General features: G+C 32.7%; 1 protein-coding gene across 1 annotated transcript; it reads right to left on the bottom strand.

Annotated features, from left to right (window-relative positions):
- Positions 1–9149: 9149 nt before the first annotated feature.
- EPS8_1 (epidermal growth factor receptor pathway substrate 8) lies at positions 9150–21416 on the bottom strand. Its single transcript, XM_051208897.1, has 6 exons — positions 21361–21416; positions 21135–21315; positions 20878–21098; positions 20774–20843; positions 13315–13450; positions 9150–9402 (listed from the first exon to the last, which is right to left on the bottom strand). The coding sequence occupies exons 1-6, from the start codon at positions 21381–21383 to the stop codon at positions 9368–9370; spliced, it is 666 nt and encodes a 221-aa protein (XP_051074304.1). The 5' UTR covers positions 21384–21416; the 3' UTR covers positions 9150–9367.
- Positions 21417–23833: the final 2417 nt, after the last annotated feature.

The following is a 23833-nucleotide window of genomic DNA, read 5'->3' as shown; positions in this document are numbered from 1 at the left end:
AGACTTGAATGCTCAGGTCGGGCGTCTAGGCACAGAAGAGAATCGTTTAGGTGACCGATGGGGACTTGTTGGTCGCAGGACAGATAACGGGAATCGTCTACTGTGGATGTGCACAGACCACAATCTGTTTTTGGATAGCACTAACTTCCAGCACAGTCATCGCCGATGTGCCACCTGGCGTCCTCCCTCTGTATATCAAGCCTGGACTCAGATTGATCACATCACCACGAGCTACCGCTGGCGCGGTTGTGTACAAGACTGCCGCTCCTTTTGGAGTACCTATCTGGACTCTGATCATGCCCTGGTCTGCGCCAATCTTACCTTACTTTTCAGTGGACAACGAAGTGACCGCCACCAAAGGATTGATGTTAGCAAGCTGTTTGCAACTTCTGTTGCAAGTAAGTATCGAACCGAGCTAGCCTCTAGGCTAGCTACCATCCCACCAAAAAGTATAGATGGGCGTTGGTTGCAACTTCACGACGCCATGAAAATAGCGCGTAAGGCCGCTTGCGGCTTCGCGAAACGTCCCGCTTATAAGCACTGGGTTTCTTCTGTCTCCCCACAACTCATCGAAGCCCATCGGTCTACTCTGGGTGACCGTGAGTTTGACCACAAACGAAGGCTGTTACGTAATGAAATCGGGCAAAGCTTGCGTAAGGACCGAGAAGCCTGGTGGTCGAAGTGTGCTAATGAGCTGGAAGCAGCAGCTGCATCTGGTAACTACCGGAAGCTCTTCCAACTCATCCGAGCCATTGACAGCAAGAAGTCTGGTGTGAGCGAAACAACCTGTGGGGATGACGGGGTGCCAGCCACTAACATCCATCGACGTCTTGAACGATGGGCAGAATTATTCGAAGGGCAGATCAACTGGCCTGCTGCTCCGGCAACATCGGTCAGACTGTCATGCCCTTCATGCCGGTGACGACTGATCCACCAAATGAGGCGGAAGTCCGCAAGGAACTCCAACTCTTGAAGCGCTACAAATCACCGGGCACAGATGACTTATCTCCGGCTCTATTTAAAGATGGTGGTGACTTTTTGACTAAGGAATTGACGACGTTGTTTACAAAGTTCTGGGAGCTAGAGTGTGTACCAACGTCATGGAATGAGTCGATAGTTGTCCCTATCTTTGAAAAGGGTTCACGTCGTTCCTGTAACAACTATCGAGGGATAAGTCTACTTCCGATTGCGTCCAAACAATTGGCTTCCATCATACTTCGTAGATTGTTCAAAACCCGAGAAAGATTGACTCGCGAAGAGCAGGCTGGTTTTCATTCTAGTCGAGGATGTATTGGTTATACCTTCACCCTCCACCAAATGTTAGAACTCCGTCATACTTATCACAAGCCAACAATCGTAATGTTTCTTGACATCAGGGCTTCCTTCGATTCGTTGGATAGGACTGTTCTCTGGGATTGTCTATTAAAGAAGGGTGTGTCTGAGAAGTTTATTAATATCCTAAAAGCCCTATATAAAAACACCTCAGGCAGAATGAGGGCATACAACCACCTCTCTCCATTGTTCCATTCGAGCAGTGGGGTTAGGCAGGATTGCCCAATCTCACCATTCCTCTTCAACTTTGCCATCGATGACGTTCTGTAAACAGCTCTGATGGATGTAAGTAATGGTGGTGTGGATCTGTTGCCTGGAGAAAGACTTCTCGACCTTGAGTATGCGAACGATATTGTCTTACTGTGCGATAATGCCCAAGCCATCCAACCCGCACTTAATCAGTTGGCAATCAGTGTCCGTAGGTACGGTATGTGCTTTGCACATTCGAAGTGCAAAGTACTTCTACAAGACTGGCAGGATTCTAATCCTGTACTCACTCTGGATGGTGAGCAGATAGAAGTAGTCGAGAAGTTCGTTTATTTAGGTAGCTGCATAAGTGGTGGTGGTGGCAACACCATGTTATTAATGCAGAGGTTTTGCATCGTGTGTTTGGGCACAGAGACGATAATTCAGTTGGTGTCACCATCTTGAAACATCGAATTCGGTGGCTTGGACATGTTCTACGAATGTCGTCCCAGAGAATTCTACGTCGTGCATTATTTACCGACGCTGGGACTGGTTGGAAAAAGCGGAGAGGTGGTCAGTGTATGACATGGTATCGTGGTATGAAAGAAATCTGCAAAGGGCTGGTTTCTGTTGGTCTTTCACGATTCCCTAGATGGGGTCCGAGAGAGTTGGTGAAACACAGTGGCTAGAGACGTTATCATATTTGGCCGAGAATAGAAGCCAGTGGCGATCCTGTTGCAACCTTCTTTTACTTTCTTCATAAAAAGTGGTTGTAACTTCCTTAACTGAAGGAATCCTTTCTGGTTGTACCTTCCCTTTTCCCCCATTACTATTATTATTATTATTACACTACCACACACTAATCTGTTCGTTATTGCTCTTTTTTTCACGCTCCTTACCTTTTTTATCCTTCTCCTCTTCAAATTCTAATTGTTTTGTGTGGCACATATATATTTGGTGCCCTCTTGTACCAATATTTGTGTGTTCAAAGAAATAAATAAATAATAAATAAACACAACAGACGGATTACGAATCAGTGACCCAATGCTGTCACTCTCATTAAAGAATCTGAATAGTTATGTGGGTTGTGTAAACACCACTAAAGAATTTCAAACTAAAAAACATGGCTGTACAGTGACCCCTAGTTCTCGATAGTTTTCGAGCTAATACCAAGTTTGGTTAAAAACTAACTTTATACTGAACATATCTTCAAAAACCTGTACACTAAATATTTGCATTTAATGTAATATCTGATGCTGAGCAAACAAGATTATTTTTAATGTGTTATGAATGGAAATGAAATATCTTACTTCAGGTTAATAATGAAAAGTAATTATTAATTTTCTGAAATTCCTAACTAGTTTTTACTAAATTTTCACTATGAGTGAATTTAACTAATGATAAAACTTTATTATGGTCAAAATGTACTATCAATCTGTAAAGGTGGGAAATTGGTAAAAAATATAGTGTTATTCCCCTAGACATATTTCTGAGATCAATCGATAATCATTTTAGAAACAACTCCGTATAAAATGAGCTTCAGTTCTAAGTTGTAGGATGTTAAGACACAAATAAGTTTGTAGTTTATGGAATTTTTACTTTTCCACTATCCCATTTTCAGTAATATTAGTGTTTATAGCAATAATATTAGTAGTATAAATATGAATGAAGTCAGAATATAACTGTCAACAACTGATAATGATGAAGGATTGCTATTTCAGTATTAAAAAAAACAGACTGATTAAATGACAACAGTTAAAAGACCAGCAAGCAACCAAATAAATATCTAAGGATTTCAAACCGTACTAAGGCAAATTTCTATAAGTATTGAACTACACGAGATTTATTGGATTCATTAGTCAACACCAAAACATTTTAAATATTTATTTCTAGTTAACGTTTGATATTTCTTGTTTATTATAGAAATATCTGGTGTCTTTGTACGTGGGACAACAAGAATAAAATCATTAAATATCATATGTACCGTGAAGGTAAGATCTAATGTAAAGTTGTGGGTTTGAAAAATTAAACCAGATTGTTCCACCAGCCTATCGATTCTCATACGATTCTAAAATATATGAAAGAATCATACCTTTGCTATATACATTAGTAATGAAGTAATGATCAACATGCATGTTAGCATAGTTGATAACTGGAATTCTTAGAACTCTTGAAACGAAATTCTATGGTGTGATAAACTGATTTGTTATATAAATTTAAGTCCTTACACAAATGAGATAATATTAATGTTATGCATAAAAATGAAGTTCGATGTTGACAAATACGTCCGCACTATTTAGTTGTGGTACGACAAATAATTCGATTTCAAACGTTGCCTTTGAACAGTGTTTTCCTTGTAATGAATATAATGTAAACCTGTTTGAATTAACCATAAGGAAATTATAAAAACTTGACGAAGTTTCATTAATGTATCAGTAATAAGAAGCAACCAATAGTGAAATTAGTGATTTATTCAGTATGATAACTCTTAGGTGTAACGTTTTGTTTTATTCGGACAATTTCAGTGTTACATCACTGCATTGTGATAATTTATGCAATGTATTCACTCAGTTTTGACATTTATTCACTGAGTCACTCATTTAGATTATAATTATTGAAATCTAGCTGACGAGTTCCATTGCTAGCCACCATCTATCTTTGCTAACGAATAATAGCTGCAAAGAAAATCTGTGTATAAAAGTTATATTTTCGCCAAGAATATAGTTTTTACATCACCAGCCCAGTCTTAATCTTTCGATATTTCGCGGTACAGTGGGATATAAGGTTCTAGGGGTAGCAATCATGTTTTTTGTCGATTCGTGTATGATCAGTCAAAATCCGTTTCTGAATAAGGAAAAAAATCCACTCAGTCATATTAATCAGTGTATACATCCAAAATACTTGAATTTATTTTAAATGACGTCTAAAACTTTGATTCAATATGAACATTAGGTTTAAGATAATTATGAATGATTTAATGGGATTTTTAAAAACAGTTTTTTTTAAATAATAAAATCGGATCTAAAGAATATTCTGAGTTAAGTGTAACCAATAAAACAATTTTGTAAACATTCAAAATGTTTCCAACAGATTAGATGACGAATTTCTGAAATATAATTTGCTTTTACTGATTAAGACTTCAACATATGACTTATCATATTGGGAAATGTAGTGTTTCAAAGTCTATTGATATTATATAACATATTCTACAATAAAAGCATAAGTCTTCGATTTTGAAGTACGTAAAGCTGTAACTTCACTAAATGTTTTTGTGATTTTAATAATTTCGAATCAAATATATACCTGTTCTTTCTTTTAACTGTAAACTTGAGTGCGATTGGTAGGTCACTAGTATCTACTCTTATTCATCTTATTGACAAAAGCCTAGAAAGACAGTTATAACTTGTTAATATAATGATGATCAAGACTATTATTATTATTATCAGCCTTATTCAATATTATATTTTTGGTACATTATAGAATTCTCAGCGTAAAGTATTTCAACAAGTTTCCGTTTCTTTCTTCTTGGTCGGTCCTGGCGATAAATATCGAGTGATCGCCAGCTAGATGTTAGTAGTTCAGTAAATGAACATCTGAATAATGTGCATTCTTCTCGTTGTATATTGCCAGCAACCACATTGTCTCTTATTGAATTTTTTGTAACTTTGACAACGAAAGGTTGTACACTTTTCAGAAACGCAGCAGAATAGGTTATGCGATTAATAAACATAATGATATATTAAAACAAACAAAAACAGATAACTTGTTGAAATATCTAGATGGCAGGAACAGGTAGCCCAGATGCTCAAGCAGGCTGCCCTTGATACTCGTTTATTAGCTATTAAAATTTTCAGACCGCAAAATACAAGCGACAAATACGCATGAAAGCGGAGATTTGTAGACCAGGGGAATGATTTCATTGTTGTCGTATCTTTTTTGACTTAGGAGGGTTAATTGAAGACATTTTATAGGTGTTATGGACAATATCATCAGTCTCCATCTTAAACAGAAGTAAGCTTTTCAGAAATTCATTGCACAAGTTTTGAAACTCAGTTCAACAAACACAGCACCATTAAATAAAATACGGAATTAATACATTTAAGAAAGAAAAAACGGGTGATATATAAATGTAGTTAATTGATTGTTATCCCATGGTCGTAAAATAATCTCATTTTTGATCAAGTTATAGAGAATATCCTAACAGTATTAAAAAACATCTACTTATCCAAAAATACCCATGGATACTTAACAGAGTATAACTATTCAGAATTCATATACTCACTTATTTAATTCATTCCAACAGCTATAGTTTAAATAATTTTAATATAAATAATTATGAGATGTAGTGTATGGTATATATTATTAATCCTATTATTTGTAGCTTACAAACGTTAGGTCTATTCATGTCCCTAGACATCCTTATTTATGCACATATGCAAACGTATTTGTTTTTTTTCCAAATGGAGTTTTATTTATTTATGTACAAAATGATTGTATTCTTAAAGTTTTAAGGGTGAACTGATTACATTGTCTAATGATTATGTTCAATTAATTGTACCAACTAGATGGATAATAATGGTCAAAAAATCTTCAGGGTAAACAGAGTATTAAATGATTTTAATGAATGTCATGTTTGATGTAGGTACAACTCTGTATGCTGAATAGACTAAAAATCTCAGCTGATACTGTAGAAAATGAGCACACGTGATGTATACGGAATCAGACGTCTACGTTTTTAATCATGATTGTTTTATTCTCCAACAATGATTTATTCTATGATTAATTGTGTTGATATCGTTTAACAAGTATTATTCTTTACATAATCATTTCTTACAGTATTATATTCAGGTCGGATGATATCGAATTGGACTATTGTGTTAAGTTGTTTGCAGTTATCTATACATGACATTTGTGTTTATATTTTCTCTATTTTTGCTTACAGTTAAAAATAATAATGTTTGTAAATCAAATCAATATTTAAATTCCAGAATTAATAAAACAATTTGTCATAGTGGTATCCAAAAAAACTACTTGAATTTAGATTGATAAAAATCAACTGTCAAATGCATTTGTTGAATAGAGGCCAGATTAAGTCATGTGAAGTATATACCACGTGATGATATAATTATATGAAATAAACTTTTCAATTGTTAACCAAACTCTTCATATTCATAGCCTTCTACTAATCTACTCATCAACTGTTAGTCACCACTTATCATTGATACATGACCAGATAACCTTCATAATTCAATGTAAAAGCTATACTCATCAACAGCGATGATCGTCATTAACTCTCTCTCTCTCTCTATAGCATAATTTTTTGTAGAGATGACAGATGTCTTCTAATTATAAATATTTACATATTAGAATGATATAGAATAAGTTATACATTATAATGAAAGACTTTTTCTTAGAGCTGAATTCCTCTTATATGATAATTCACCATGTCTTGAGATTAAATAATTCATTCTTTCTGTTAACCATATAAAGTGATACATATTGATCGATGCACATATTTTCTTCACAAAATAATCAACATTATGCAACCCATTGATCAATACATTAACCTCTATAGTAAAACATCGGATACCAAAGTAATTACTTTAATTTAAATAGTGATTACCGTTTCTGTATTAAGTGACGATAAATGTATTTAAGCTACGAATGTATTGTTAAATGTACGAAATTATTAAAATACTTGTTCTTCCCATTTACTGAACTCAGATCAAAATAATTTGATGAAAGGTATCACTTAGATTTTATCAGTCAAAATGATCAAACACTGTCAGGACATCATAAAAAAAAACAACCATTTAGTTACTGTGAGGAAATTAATTATCAATATAACATTGGATGAATTCAAGTTATTATAAAAATAGAAAAAAACATAACTTTATGGATTAGAAACGTAAACTTCATTAAAACCACAAAAACCAGTGAATAAACTTCTTGTATCAACTATCATAAAATTAACTTTAAAAAAAATTTTTTTTCTAGAAATTAGAATTTTATTTATTTTTTATAAATTTCAGAAAATAATTAAAGAGGAAGAATGTATTCGTAAAATTTTAACAAATGAATTTAAAGTAAATCTAACATTTCACCTAGCAATCTGATCCAAGCTTTTTCAAGGAAATATGTTTCATATCAATTCAGTGTTCAAATACTGTGAAAATATGCAGTTAAAATTTATCATATAGAAAATTGAAATATGAATAATTTTTCTCTTCTTTTCATTGAAAACAATAACATTTTTGAAATATTCCCTATATTGTAAATTTAGAACAACATATATAAGCGAACAATATAGTTTTCGATTAGATCCTCATCAGGCTCTTGGTGACATGGCTAAGAATCGATCACGATGGCGTAGGTGTATACACTCTTTGTCTTCCCTTAAACTAAGAGATTAAAATCGCTTCATATCTTTCTTTCTACGAACTAATTCTTTCTTTCTGTACAATATCCTTATTGCAATCTTTCTTTTATATATTACCACAACTGAATTAACTACTTTTATGAATCCAGTGTCCATCTTGTTGTGTTAATGAGGTATGGCAACTTGAACCGATGCATATATGTGCCTGATCGTACGTTGTAGCTGACCGACTGAATGAGGCTTTACTCTAATATACAGTAATATATATATGCATATACGAAAGTATTCAACTACCTTGATTGGTTTAATAATTTCATATATGCATATAAATATTACTGTATATTAGAGTAAAGCCTGATGAGGATCAAATCGAAAACAATATTGTTCGCTTATATATGTTGTTCTAATAACATTTTTACTATTAAATTATTATGAGTTATTATGAAATGAAATTATTTTTGAATTTTATTGTAAACTTTTTATTTTTTACTTTTAATATTAAAATTATGAAGGGAATATATATATATATATATATATATATATATATATATATATCAATTGAGTTAATACCAGGATACCTTATTGTTGGTATTATACTGTTTAGCTTAAATAAATGATTGAATAAAAAAAGAGCTAAATTCATATAGATATTTTATAATTATTAACATTTTGATTTAAACATTTGGATCTGGTGTAAGAATTGATGATTTTACTGAATTATCCATCATTATATGGTTGACAGCAAATCATCATTTGTAGTGATATACAAAAGCCTTTAAGGATGTATACTGAGGTTTATTGAAGCCTTGGCTATACGGAAATTGAAACCCCCTTTATGTGTTCAAAAACAATTTGTCCTTACACTTAACCTACCCTGGTAATACTGATTTATTATCCAAAGTGGTCATCACATTTGTTTCGTGTACTTTATTATCATTATTATTCTTTCTTTGTTATGACTTACCTTTAACCTGTCTAGTTGACCTTTTAATTTTCATATACAAATGTTCTTAACAAGTATATGTGTGATCAAATTGTTCGAAATGTGTTGCGCAAACATATCACATAAACTTCGTTTTCTCATTGCATGATAGAAATTTATCAAAGAGACTAATTGTTTTAAACCCCCATTGTTTATTTCCATATTTGTCATAATCGTTGAAGGTATTGAATTTTATTTATAATTATGACAAAATGTAAGAGATAAGTTTAAATAGTAAAATATTAAATTACATTTAATAAACATATAACTCGAATAATAAACAACAAGGGTCAAAATTGTACAGACTACTATTTTACTGACTATTATGTAACTGTAACAACAGTGAAAAGTAAAACAAAACAATTTTCGTTAAGATATAGGTTTTTGGAAAAACGATTTGACTTAATGTTAGAGTGATATCAGCATGTAGGCGACTGAAAGACCAAGCAACAATTTTCGTTTGTTTTACTGTGGTTTGGCAGTCCTCATCAGTGGACAGTAATGAACGTGACATTGATCAGCTCTAAGATCAGTAGAGTTCAACATTGTAAACAGAAATATAGTGAATATTGGAATGACGAAGTATTATTTTGTGAAATGACTGGCTTTGGAAATGTGGACTTAAGTGTTCTACAGTTATAATTTGTTGTAAGCTCTGCTACCTAGTGTCACCTAGTCTTCAATGGTTCACTAGATGACATCATTTTATGAAAACAATTACTATCAAACAAATCTTAGTAGTAAATTGTCAGATAAATAGAATCATCCTAATTATTTATAACGTAATGATGTAGAGAAATAACAAATGTAATATTAAAATTTAAAATCTAGACAAAAGTGTGAATATTTTGCTTAATGAATTATCATACATAAAACAGCTCACTTAATAATTTTGGTTTGGACAAGATGGTTGGGATAAACTGAGTCCTAACGCCGATGGTAATAGCTTAGATCGAGTATGTTTTATGAATAGCAAGAATATGAAAAACGCAATATTCGTTTTTCTCTTTCAGTTTGATGCCCATCGAATTGATAGGCTGTTAAGAAATATTTATCTAAAAAAGCAAAGCTGCTGACTACATGTATAGTTTAGACTATATTACTAATTAAACAGCGTTATGATGACGTGGAAATATTTACAAATAAGATAACCACTAGCTGTTTTCATTGTGACCACACTGATTACTCAGTAAAATGGGATTAGATATGACAAAAATATCATGAAATCAATGAAAAATATCGTTAGGACGCAGTGGATAAACATAAAAACAACACATAAATATGCTTAATCATGTTATATAAAACAGTTAGACTACAACTTCATGGAGAAACCACAATATATATTGTTAAATAATCTGTCCTGTCAAAGACTACACGACCATTACATTGAAAATCGACTGTGAGATTTTATCGTATTTTGAGGAAAATTCAAACTATAGAATCTTTTAGCTATAAAATTATCTTCTTGTATTATCTTCATACTTTCTTGAAACTCTTGTTCCCTACCTGATTCAGAGAATCTTAAAAATCCTAGATATATAACTGCATGAAAAAGTAATGTAGATATATTAATGTTATATTAATGTACATATATTTCCGGTTATGTGTAACTGACACCGCTAGCTGTATTTTATACAAAATTTACCCAAAAATAATTTATAAAACAATCTAAGGCTGTCAAACAAGATATCTAAGCTGTGTGTTTACAAGTTGGAATAAGTTTTTCATCAGCATTAAAACTACTGTGACGTTCAGTTGACTTTTGTAAAATAATAGTGGTTATTTGAAGTGAAATTTTTGATTAAGAAACGGAAGCATTTATCTGAAAGAGCGAAATACCCTTATCTTTTGATGACTTTATTAAAAGTAGTAGAATGACTAAACAACTGTTGACAAAGCAATATTACATTTTAACAAACTGAAATTATTACTATGATAGAAAAAAGATGTTCATTAGTATAAGAAAATGAAACATTAACTAGTTGATAATAAGTCACTTATTAAAATCATTAATGTGTTCCTAGCACTGATTGTCAAACTTCATTTTCAACTTCTATACAACAAAAATTAGTCATATTATTTTAATGAATAAAAAGGTTTTGATACATCGACTGCTGTATTGACTGTTATTATTTTATCATATACTTTTATGCAATAAAATAGTTTAAACCATGTGACTTTTATTAACTTTAACAATTCATTGATAGTTAAATAGAATGTAAATCATTAGGGAAACAATAAAAATTAGCGTGAATATTTGTAGTTTTATTTCAAAGTGAAATTTTTTGTTAACGGTTACACTTCAGAATGTATCATAGTGTTTCATACAATCTACTGACAAATCAATTTATATTAGCAGATTAATAAACAAGTTTCGTAAGAGGAATTTATCATTTTTGATTATTATTGTTATTATTAAACATTCAGATAATCCTCCGGTAGGGCATAAATATCCACGATGAACAATAGCCACTTTTAAATGATGTGTGTTTTATTTAATTAACATAGTTAGTGGAATTTATTGTCCAATGTAGCACATATGATCCTATTTAGCTTAATGATGAACCTGAAGATATTCAAAGTTCCTGAGTGATTTATAGTTAAAGCGGTAACAAAAAAGAATATAAAACCCTAGCATTTTTAAAATACGAAGCTGTGAATGTCATATTATATTGATAGTATCAGTATGTACATTTGTAGTTTGCTGTAGTGAAGCTTACATAATATTTATGGATTTAACCGTGTATATAAATAAAAATAAGAGTTTTTCCCAATCCTTTTAATATAAATCCAGCAATGATTTTACAAAGATGTCTTTATAATCTGAACACACTTTGGTTTTTATGATCATAATATAATAAAAGTTTAAGAAGAGTATTTAGTGGTATATTTTAACAACGATATATCGTAAAAGAGACAATCTTAAAATATTTCATGATAGATTTTATTTGTTCTAAGTATCTAGTATTTGCAAGCGAAGGATACAGCATCTAATTAAGGCTTTTAGAGTATTATGTACATCTGGTAGGTCATAATCAGTAGCTTACTTCACCCTTTTATTGAGAGTCAATTGGATCAAACACTTATGACCATATGAGTTTTATTCAGGTAACGCTATGGTAATATCTTGTGAAAAAAATTTGACTGATAGTAATTTGACAATAAACAGTTTAGAAAGACACAAAAGTATTTGAAATCAAATTTCTGCTCTTGTCTCCTATGAATTAAAAAGAATCAGGGTGAGAAATAACTCAGTTGGTATATTAGTAGCCGAATGGGTGATGAACGGGATATAATCTCCAGAACGGTACTGTGATTAGTTCAACTTTTGATGAGCCATATACTAGATCATGGAAAGGGAAGAATAGATCTAGAACGTTGAAGAAAATATGCTAATAGAATCACCATGGGGAAAATTTCATTCCGATTTCACACTTAATTAAACGTTATATATAAGATTTTAATATGATCCAAAGGGTATTCTAGGGGCGATATTAAAACAGAAGGATTAACTGCAGTTAGAAAGTAAGAAGGAAACTAGGATGTAATTGAGATTAGTAAAGAATAAAAGGTATAATAAGATAAATATTAAGTCATGGTTAAAGAATTCTAACTATCGTTAATGAAAAAAATGACTTAAAACAGTTCTGTTTTTTAGAAACTTTAACAGCGACGAACAGTTTTTGGAAGACATCAAAAGGCATACTTTTTTGGCAGTACTAAGAATTTCATTTAATACGATCATTAATTCACTAGTGTTTTACATTTTTCAGTAGCCCGAACAATATTTCATAAGTTGTTTACACTGATGTAGTTCAACTGATAATGTTAAAAAAGACGACTATTATCTATAGTGTTTTAGTGGGTGGGCAACCATCACAAGTGTAGAACGATGGTAAGTATATACAAATCAAAATAATGTAACCTAAGAAAACCCCGTAGATAATATATCTGTATTATTAAGTCACTGAATGAAAAAACTCAGCTATTGATAAATTTGTAAAGGCGTCGTGAATTTCATTGTTTTCTATTACGTCGTAGCCATTTTCGACCTTACTTTCCTACAAATTATTCAAATAAATCACTTACTGAAGTGCAAGTCCTAGTTACTACGTTAATCTTAGTATGTTTAGAATTTGATGAAAAGTCATGAAAAAACGGATTCGTTTTCTTCTTGTCCTGCTCAAACTTATGAAACTGGAATCAAATTAAATTTCAGTTTTACTAATTTGACAATAAACTGTATCATTTTAATGATGACTATCATTTGTGTTTATCTGAAATAGGATGAAGGAATAAACTAAAGTACCAATCCCAGATTCGCCGTATTTAGTGAACTTAAAAGATTTACTCGAACAAACAGAATGGACTCTATCTATTACTGGGATGATTAGATATACGCCCTGTATAAACTAAAAAAGACAAATAAACTAACCTGAACTATTTCTGTTGTAAGACGACTTTCGTTTGATCGCTTTCTCTAGACGATTTTCAAAGCATTCTATATCGTCTATACATTGGTTAAGCATATAAAAGTTTCTTCCACCATCATATCCTGTAGAGTCTATTTTCTTTAATAAAGAGAAAAAAAAGATAATTTTTTGCTATCCACAAGTAATCAAAAATGGATTTTATTGGTGAAAACTGTTAAATGCTAAATAAATCGAAATATTTTAAATAATGGAATTAACTCACTATGTCAATGAACAAAAATTAAAGATGATTCACTGAAGGAAATGTTTTACGTTCCGATGATATTATTTACTCAAGATGCACAGTCCTATTTATAGGTCAAATATCACAGTGTGTACCAATGAAGAAGTTTAATAAAAATTATAAGATACAGCCTATTGTGTGCACTTGACGAATATGAGGAAGGTGAAAAATGAATTAAAAATATGAAATTAATACTGATAGTCCTAAAAATATCCTAAATATACAAGGTATTCTTGACTAGCCGGAATACTTTAACATTTGTTGATTTGGTGAAACAGTTTAAACGTTTATATAAAAAGATGAATTAAAATTGTCAGTTGTCTATTCATCAGATGTGCTGGTGTTAAGTAGGCCAATAATGACTGGTTGTAAGTCATTGTTTACAGAATTAAAGAAAATAAAATGAAACAAAAAGTAGTCATTTTATTGTTATTCAGAAAATATACCATATACTTTCATATTAAACATATTACAAAAACATAACCATTACCACTAAATATTTAGTGGATAATTAAAAATTCTGACTAGCCTAGTGATTTACATCCAAAACATTTAATTTAAACAGTTGAGATCATGAGTCAATTGAAGCTAGACCACCATGGAAAACCTGGAAGCACTGGACGGCCGTTTCGTCCTATTGTGGGACTCCTCGGCAGTGCGCATCCACGATCCCGTCCCCCGCGAGATTCGAACCCAGGACCTATCAGTTTCGTACAAGGCGCTTAACCAACTAGACCACTGAGCCCGCATTCAACGGTGTTAATGTCTAACTTCAACTAATCCACGGAATTGAGCGACATATCCACTATTGTCGAATACCGCGAGGCGGGGTCGTGGATACGCACTGCTGAGGAGTCCCACAATAGGACGAAACGGCCGTCCAGTGCTTCCAGGTTTTCCATGGTGGTATAGCTTCAGTTGACTCATGATCTCAACTGTTTAAATTACCACGATCTCCACAAAAACCCCTTCTGATACTAATCAAAATATTTAAGTCATTTTCTAACTGTCATGTCATATTTATCAAGAAAATAATAAGAATGGCCAAAATGTCATTTCGAATGTTATTTTTAGTCAGAGTGGAGAATAAACTCCCGAGACCAATAGTATTATCTTTGGTCAGAGGTTTTCTAGTACATAACCTTTAGACCTTAAGTATTTCAATCTATTCAATACAGTAATATCATAAAGAATAATTCTAAGTCATCTAGAAAGTTACGCGCAACCCTGGTATGTACAAATTTTTTTTGTTTTGAAAATTGCTGAATTGGCTTATCAGTTTCAGGTTATTAGAAGGATGCTTATAAAGCAGTAGTCTTTGCAAAGCTCATTTTTAGTCTTATGACTACATAGTCGAGTTTAGTGAATTGAATACCTATCATTTATACTACTGATGGCTTCAATACCCGGCTTGGCATGGTGTGCTCACCTGTTTGAACTACATTTATCTTCAGGTTTATGGAAAAATTCGATAAAACTACTCTCTGTCAATTTTGATTACGTGGTCTCTATTTTTGCGAAAGTAGAACTGATTTGATCATTCCATCCTGATTAACAGATTACTTTTATGACGATACTGATCATATCTGGGATCCTATTACGAGTGTAAATGATCTTTAGTGGTAAAAAGGAGGCGTAAATGAATATTAACTTTACTTAAAATCACTCAACGAAATGCTTCAGCATACAAGAAACTTGATGGCATTGCTCCAAAAGCCAACAAGTTATTTTTCAGATTACTACCCTCTGCTGGATATGATATGATACTACACAAAACTCATTATATTGAACAAAGCAGTTATTTTTATTGATAAAATACTCGAAGCTTTGTTTATTAGGTATTATTCATAGTGAGTTGATATTTAACGAAAACTATAATAATCAGTCAGTGCTATCATGTGGACAAAGTGGTTGTCATGTGCGTATATGTATAATCATTTGCCTGGTCATAAAGACAGATTGTTTATATAATTATGGGGCTAACTTTATTTCTTTAGTTCTGATATAATATTTAAAGTTTGCCAGTGTAAAACAAACATTAAACAACTCGTACATTACTGGATGTAGTGTAAATAGGTATCTATGAATGTATATACACAAGTACAATTTGTATTACAGATAATTCCACGAGAATATATTATGGAAATAAAAACGTCAGAACTGAATTTTCATAACAAAAACACTGAAGGGTTTTTCACTTGAAATTAATGTAGAAATACTTTTACCTTAGTATTACTGAAATAGTAAATTACGAATATTTAGTCTTCAACATATAGAAAATTAAATAAAGTATAAATTGTTTTACAGTTGAGTTATAAATGTTAATTTGAAATAATTCAGTAGTAATTTCAAGTCTTGTTGTCTTATATAATTTACTATCAATCAAATTTAATGGCTGATTTGTTTGATGAACATTGAATTACGAAAAATCTGTATACATTGAAAAAAAAAAGATTATAACCTTTCATTTCAAAGAGTAGAACACTAAAATTTACTGGGTTTTTTTCTTATACAACACAAAACAATCAGTAGTGATAGTAATAATGAGAAATTTCATGAAAATAGAATAAAACAAAATGGAGTGTCCTTGTTAATTTATAATCGATAATATATTAATTAGTGGGTTATTGTAGAGTTAGAAAGTTGATTCATGATAAGAATAGTTAATGTGTAAAACAATCGTTCTAATGTACAACTGATTAGAAAGGCTTGTGGAAATTGTAGAGTTTTCATGATTTAAATCACGAATTCATAGCGGATTCAACTTAAGTTTTGTTTATAATTATTAGATAGGTCCTTCATTTACATGTTATTATTGAATGTTTATTATGGCTATCTGAGGACTTATTTTGACAATCAAGTTTAAAACTGTAGATAAGATTGGTTGTTGAAAGTGTAGAATATATGTGTGTATAACTACATAATCTTCCACTTAAGTAATTACTGATGAATTATGTAAGAGTTCATTGAGTAACCCATTAGTTTACTTGTTTTTGATGTACGAATAAATACAAACCAATTGGATGGAAGTTATGTACATCATAGAATCATATATTAAACATAATGTTTTAAAAGCAGCTACAGCAAAGGGACTTTTTAGTTCGATAAGAAATTCAACCGTACTTATCGTTTTTACTCACATTACACATTGGGTTGTAGATAAGGCTACCACCTCTTGGAAAACTTTGCGTCAAGATCAAACTTAAAAGTAAGCATTTCACTTATTAATTATCCTGAAGAAGTTCAAAAGAAGTTGGGAGGGTAGAAGTCTACTCCAAAAATAGAAAAGTAATCGATTCAAGCCAACTATCATATAGTTACGTAGTCAACTCCAGAAGTGAGGATTTTTGACATTATTTGACATTTTTTAAAGATGCTCGGAGTTGCCGATAAAAATCCAAGTTCGATAATCTTTATCATAGGAGGTGTTATGCCGCTTAAGTCTATGAAAATATTTTAGGTTATACAAGAAGTTTTAGCCCAAGAAACCTGTAAGTGGAGGTGATACGGATTGGATTTATTTGGATTTGTTCAAATAGTGGCTCCTTGTAAAAATACGAAAAATAGTTGATAAATCTTCAGGAGATATTAAACAAAACTACTTTGTTACGATTTTGACTGCCATAACCCTAAATAAGGTTGTTTTCCCATCCCTAATATGTCAGTTAGTTAGTGAACTTTGCTCGTGTGTTAATTTAAGTGGTTAACTATTGAAATCCTCAATTTATAACTATTCCGAACTATTAGGAAAGGAATAATACTTGGATCGACGGAAACTGTTCTTGTAGATTGACAAGAGTGACACGATTTTTGTTGCTTTGAAGCTAACTTCAAGAATTTTCTTTATAGAATGGCAACAACTGCTAGATTTTTACAGAAGTAAAGCAACAGTGAAAGTGAAGACGAAAAGTTCTATATGTTAGAGGTTACAATTTATTAAACAAATCCGGTATAATCGGGTTAAAGTGAAATGTGTCTGGTGTCGGATGTTCCAGACTCATCAAAAACTCATGGCTAGAAAAATTTGGGCGCTCGTTTTGATTTTGGAGTAAACTTACGTTGGTCGACAACTCTTTTACATAGACCATCTTTTAACTATTTGAGTAATGACAGATACACCTTTAGAAGGATCTTCATACAATGATTACCGGGTGTTGAACTGATTTATTATGATCTATAGTGTCGACAAGATTTCATAGTTTGGAGATAGCTATATGTTTTTAAAAATGCTAGATCTTTTTTAAAGGAGATTCTAAGCGGACACTTATTCGCAGATAAATGTCCATTTTTATTCATGACCTATCAGAAAACAATCGTGATATTTGCTTCATCATACGGTGAGTTGATATTTTATAATTTAATTATGTTGTAAACTTAAACTCATACAGGTGACACACGTGATATAACTAGTGAGTACTATACTGAGCATACAGCAAAATTTGCATTTTATTCAGTAACTTTCCGTGCAGACATTCGCTAATTTATTAGTTTTAAAAAGCAAATAATCGAAATAGCAAAAAAAACACCTCTTTTATCAGAAGAGTAGTCAGCAAAAATGCACTCGTATAAATGAAACACAAGACAAATGCTACGGGATCATCAGGTACATACAACTGATATAAGTACGTGCAAAAGATGTTGGATAGCTTTAAGATATTCGTCAAATGAAATAACACGAAAAACCATGAAGCATGACAATTTTAAATGATAAAGAACTGGTCAAATATTTCTTTTCTATTTTATGATTTAGATGTCACTTATTTGATATTAATTTATTATGATGTCAAAGTACTCTTCTGCTAAAAACGATTTTGATAAACTTGTTGAGTAAGATACAACGGATATATACTTTTGTCCAAAACATTATGACTTTTAGAGTATTATTCACCCTTGAGGGTTGTTATCAAAGTTAAAATGATTAAATAAAAGAACAAATGCGTATTTAGCACTTCTTAGGTTCTTGTGAATGGCAGAAAAACTTATAATCATAAAGAGTAAAAACGTCAGTCTTTCACAAATTACCAATCTACAAAGTTGTTAGCAGCTTTCATATGTAATTAAAACATTTTAAAGTTATTGTTCGGCTTCTTGTTGGTATTACCTTCTTAGAATAATTTATAACATCAATCAAATAGTGATACAGAATTACCAAACAGAAACATTCATTTCTTACATAACTGCTTTTTATAAAGGTCACAGAAACCCTATCGAAATTTCGTGAGAAAAACTCACTAAAATCTGATTAGTTGAGAACTCACCAAAAGCCTTTCTGCACAAACATAACTCAAGTAACAAATACTCAAAAAATCTGTCAAATTAATTGCATCGACTGGAAGAACATTCTATACCTTTTACCACTACCAGCCTCGAGAATGCTTATAAGATAGTAGCGGAATACAAATACTCAAACCGTTTGTTGAATATAAGACGTGGAGAGATTCAAACATCGGTTCCTATTTAAACTGTAACATTGAAATCCAAAACTTCGGGTGGGGATATAAAAGACGTATATTGAAGTTCGAGATTTGTATTGCTACTGTTGCGAGGAGTATCTTCTGCTAAACACTTTACTGTAATGTACGACAACTGAATGTCAGCCTTCTGGAGCTTTAAAATAAAGGCTGAAGAAAGCGCGAAGTATTTCATATATGTTACCCTTTTTTGGTAGTAAAGCATATCTTATTAACGATTATTGTTTATTGATAAGATCAAAGGCGTTTAACCAAAGGTATTGATTTGCAAGTTTTGTCAATGACTATATAGTTCACCACTCATCATTAAGTATGAAATTCATAAGATACCAAATTTCAGAATGTATTCAAAATGCCTCAAGCGCTTTGCTATTTATAAATTAAAAGCTGGGGCTCATGCCAATTTGACTGTCGTAAGTCAATGCCGTCTTTTTAGTAGCAATACGATTTTTACCAAAACGCTTCACAAACCAGCTGTATATGAATAGTCAACTAATATCTAAACACAGAGACAAAAGAGAGAACGAACAGTAAAATCAAGCTGCTAAATCTCTTCATTAAAAAATAGACAGAGCTAAACTACGAGTGTTAGACAAACAATTAAATCAAGCAAAACAGCTCGACAATAAAAAATAAAGAGGAAACTTGTGGACACCAAATTAGACAGACCAAAGAATCTAAACCTCGAAATCAGAAATTACACTTAAAAAAGTCAATTTACAGACAACATTAAACATATGAGTTAAAAATTAACGAAAATATAAAAATGCGAACAACTGGTTACAATATCATTTAATTACGAAGAGGAAACAAACTGAGATCAACTCTGAATAGAGGTGAGCGAGAAGGTAAGATCAAGCAATTGTATTATAGGAGTAAGACCAAAATGTGATTACCAAGGAGAAAAAGGTCAATTCTCTGTTCTTTTTTGTAAAATCATGTAAAGGTTCTTTATTTAAAGTATCCAATTGTATTGAAATATGCTTATAACTGTAATGACGTCATGCTATTTATGGCTGACAATAGTTCAGGAAACTAATTTGTTTCCTTTTAAGATGGCAGTGCTATTATTTTATTAATATCCAATAAACGTCTATTTTGTATAAAATTTAAGGTTATTTAAATGTATTTTCTCAAGATTTTTCAAAATTTATTTATTCAGATTACTTTAAAGAAGTCAGTGTGAAACATTTCAAAATCTAGTATGATTAAACGGGTATAACACAATATTTTTAAACGTAAATATCAGCCGAATTATTGAAATAATATCAAATTTATTTTGAACTTCTCCCGAATAACCTTTTAAGATAATCTGAAATATATGGAATGAAGCTAATGTTTCGAGACCAAATTTAGTGAGAAGAAATTTAGGGAGAGGCAGATACAAAAATACATTCGGCCTAGTTTAGCGTGAGAAAAGAAATCGTGCTCTAACTAATCAACTGGTACACCAAATCAGTATACTTCTGTTAAAAATAACCTGATGAAGCTAACCCAAATTATTTACGATGTATTTCGTGGATGTAATCCTGACGTAGTTTTTGGCATTTCGATGCCACACTGAACAAAAAGCATAAATTGTAACTCTGTAGCCTCCTCGTGTTCTATTGTGTAGTTTAAGGCTGAGACTGATCAGTTTACAAATGAATGGGTTCGTTTGTATAATGTAAAAATATTTACAAACAAATTTACTGGAAATAAACTCACTTCTTCTGACCTGCCACGACGCAAATTTACTTCAGGACTTCTTGAAGCGTCTCCATTTGAGTTGAGTCCGCTATGGTATAAAATCAATTTGAACTGTATCTTACAGGGCTGAGTTCTTCTGATTATATATCGAGTCAACCAGTAGTTTAGCATCATCTTTCGTTTCGCAACTAAAGACGTGAACTTCAGAATCTTTAAGCTCGAGATCGGCATTATACTGTGAGCACCGAAAAAGTATAAGATATCCATACTGGAAGTCATCCGAACGTTTGAAAATTGCTGCTTGGTCGCTTATGGAAGACCATTCAAAAAATTCCACGACCTCCTTGAACATATGTTAGTACGAGGTTTATATATTTACCTCCGAAGAATTTAATTCAATTAAAATTCCTTTCTTATCTAGTCTGACTTTACATGGTGTCTCGTCAATACGACCTCCTCTGTGTAATAAGCTTATATGGTGAACAACACTAGAGGCTGTAAGTTTTTCTTCCCCTTCAATGAAGCTTGCAATGTGGTGCGCTTTGAAGGAGAGCTCTTCTCTATCATTGATAAAAGTTTAACAAGTAATTTATAGATTTCTTTACTTATTAGAATCCCTGTTCCTCATCTCCTTAACAAATCAATTTGCCTCACCTCTCAGATAAAGCAATTAGACTAATAAAACGCAACCACGATGGTCATTCAATTTTGACTAGTAAAAGCAAATAGGTCCTGTTAACATATGATGAGACGGTTTTATTGATTGGAATGACGGTAAAATCGATGGTTTGTCTTGCATTCAGTAACTAATTTGTCAAAATGGTTTTAAGTTCTGAGGGGAAGATCTGGTAGTTTTTCATATCCGAGCTCGTTGTCATACAATATGAATGTTATAGTCAGGTCACACGAATTCCTCCTAGATATGTTTACTACAAGTCTGTATAAAACGATTGATTTCGTTCACTCATCTATTAATGTTCCAGTATAGTTCCAGGTGTTTAGTGAAGTTCAACGGGAGGTGGTTAAGCAACTCAACTGCATTGGTCGTGATCAGTCAAGTAATTTTTTTCGGATCTGTATATTTCATAATCTGCTTAAGAGCATCCGTCTCAGGGCAGGAGGGTTTCTGTTACCAGTAGCTACCACAGTACAAGACAGGAAGTTATTTAGTTTTAATGCCGAAAATAAAGCGAAAATGAGCGGGTATGTGTTTTTTGAGTCTTTTCTTTAGGCCAGCCACTAATGAGCGTTGTGGTTTCTTCAGTTGGCACGGCATTTCGAATTGAGGGCAATCCCCAATCAAAAAGTGGGCCTTTACGTAGTTTTACGCCCTCTGTCATGTAAATTTCCCGGGTCTGTTTCACAAGACGCGATGGTGATATTCTGTTATAACGTTCGTTTTGAGGTGACTTGGCGTATTTAGTATGTTGTGTACTATTATTAGGTGATCTCTTATCATTTTTAAGCTCAACCAGAATGATCCAAATTGTCGGAGAGTTTCATGCCTCTTTAGAAGAGCGGGATTGTAACAAAGTTTTATACGTCAATGTGAGGCCTTCGGTGCTTTTTAAGGAATGCTAGGAACCATTCCTGGGAGACTGTATCAAGTTGTCTTCACATAAAGTGAAAGGCTATATTTACTTTGGCTTCATCCCCAATGTAATTTGAGTTAGTTTTCAAGCTTCATATGGTTTATAGTCCTAAGTTGCGTCCTGATAAAACAATTGAGAGCGGTTTATTATGAAAGACTAAGGTATTTTGTGTCTCGTAGGGCTAAATGCTCATAACACTATATGTTAACAAGCTACGTTTGGACCCATTATCCACTACTCATTTCCCTGTTGTTCTAAAGTCCTTTTAAAGATCAAGGCAATCTTTTTGTTTCTTATAGGCCTCCCTGGCATCTTCATGATATCTGAAAGTTATCGTGCTGACTTTGTGTAAATGGTCATTAATTAGAATCCAGAAGAGGAGTGAACCTAAAAAGGCTTCATGTGAGACCCCTGGAAATGAAACTCTTTAGGATGGAAGCACTCTACTTACATTTATGAGGAAATTTTAGGAGATAGGAGAGAGCTGGCTCCATTTTCTCAATCTTCCTTACAAGTGAGCGTGGTGTCGAATCAGAGTCCGCGAACCGTCATCTTTTGATTACAGCAGGTTGTGCAGGTGTCTTATGATATGAGAAGATTGAGTGCACATGGCTCTTCTGAGCCTGTGTTGAGCTTCGTGAGGTAAGTTGTTTTTTCTGTGGATTCCCTCATTTTGCCGACCATTAGTCCTTTCCCCACCCCCTAAAAGGTTGGATAGTTCCTACCGACTCTTAAGAAAATTTTGAAGGTCACCCTGATTACTGAATGCCTCAACGGATTTAATACCGCTGTGGTGGTAGATTCTGTCCGGTTTCATGATTATTGGGCGGACGTTGTGATTTTGCCGAGAATTCTAGTTCATTTTGCACTAGATTGCGAGTCAAGAGGATAGTTCGCAGACTGTCTGCGGGCATTAGAGTTGAAGACTATTCAACATGTGTAGTTTCTTCGTTTAACTAAACAAAGAAGTCGGAACTAGGGATTTCAGTCATTTCCATTTTGTTAAGTTCTTTATCGTTAGGCCTTTTGAAAGTACAATGTTTCTAGTTTATGGGTTTTCGTATGGAAATGAATTTACAGAAATGTTTTGGGTTGGCTTGTATTTTATCCGCTAACTTGGTCTCCTGACGCTTTTTACTCTGAAATTAGATCTATTTCTCCATGTCAAGTTAGAGCTGAGGTCAAAATCCTCTAAGGAAACTTTTCATCGGTGACAAGCTCTCGTTTTTGTATGTAGTGGGACTTCTTTACCTCACTCAAGCCAAAATATTTTCTTTTCACATGTGCTTTCTCCATTAGATACGTTGTGCACGACAGCCATTAGAATAAAACTTCTCATTGTCTCCCCGTGGTCATCTACTGTTAGCCTTCATTACTTTCGTGGTCACCGATTGTGTTAAGGATGGTTCCTCATGGTCGTGTAGCTTGCCCTAATGTAACAACTGAAGAGAGCCTTCGCATCCTTCTGAGGTACCTCATTAATGAC

This window comes from Schistosoma haematobium, chromosome 1, assembly GCF_000699445.3.
Source record: "Schistosoma haematobium chromosome 1, whole genome shotgun sequence".
In the NCBI taxonomy this organism is placed as follows: domain Eukaryota; kingdom Metazoa; phylum Platyhelminthes; class Trematoda; order Strigeidida; family Schistosomatidae; genus Schistosoma; species Schistosoma haematobium.
The sequence above is the reverse complement of the archived record's forward strand: the minus strand, read 5'-3'. Positions and strand labels throughout refer to the sequence as shown.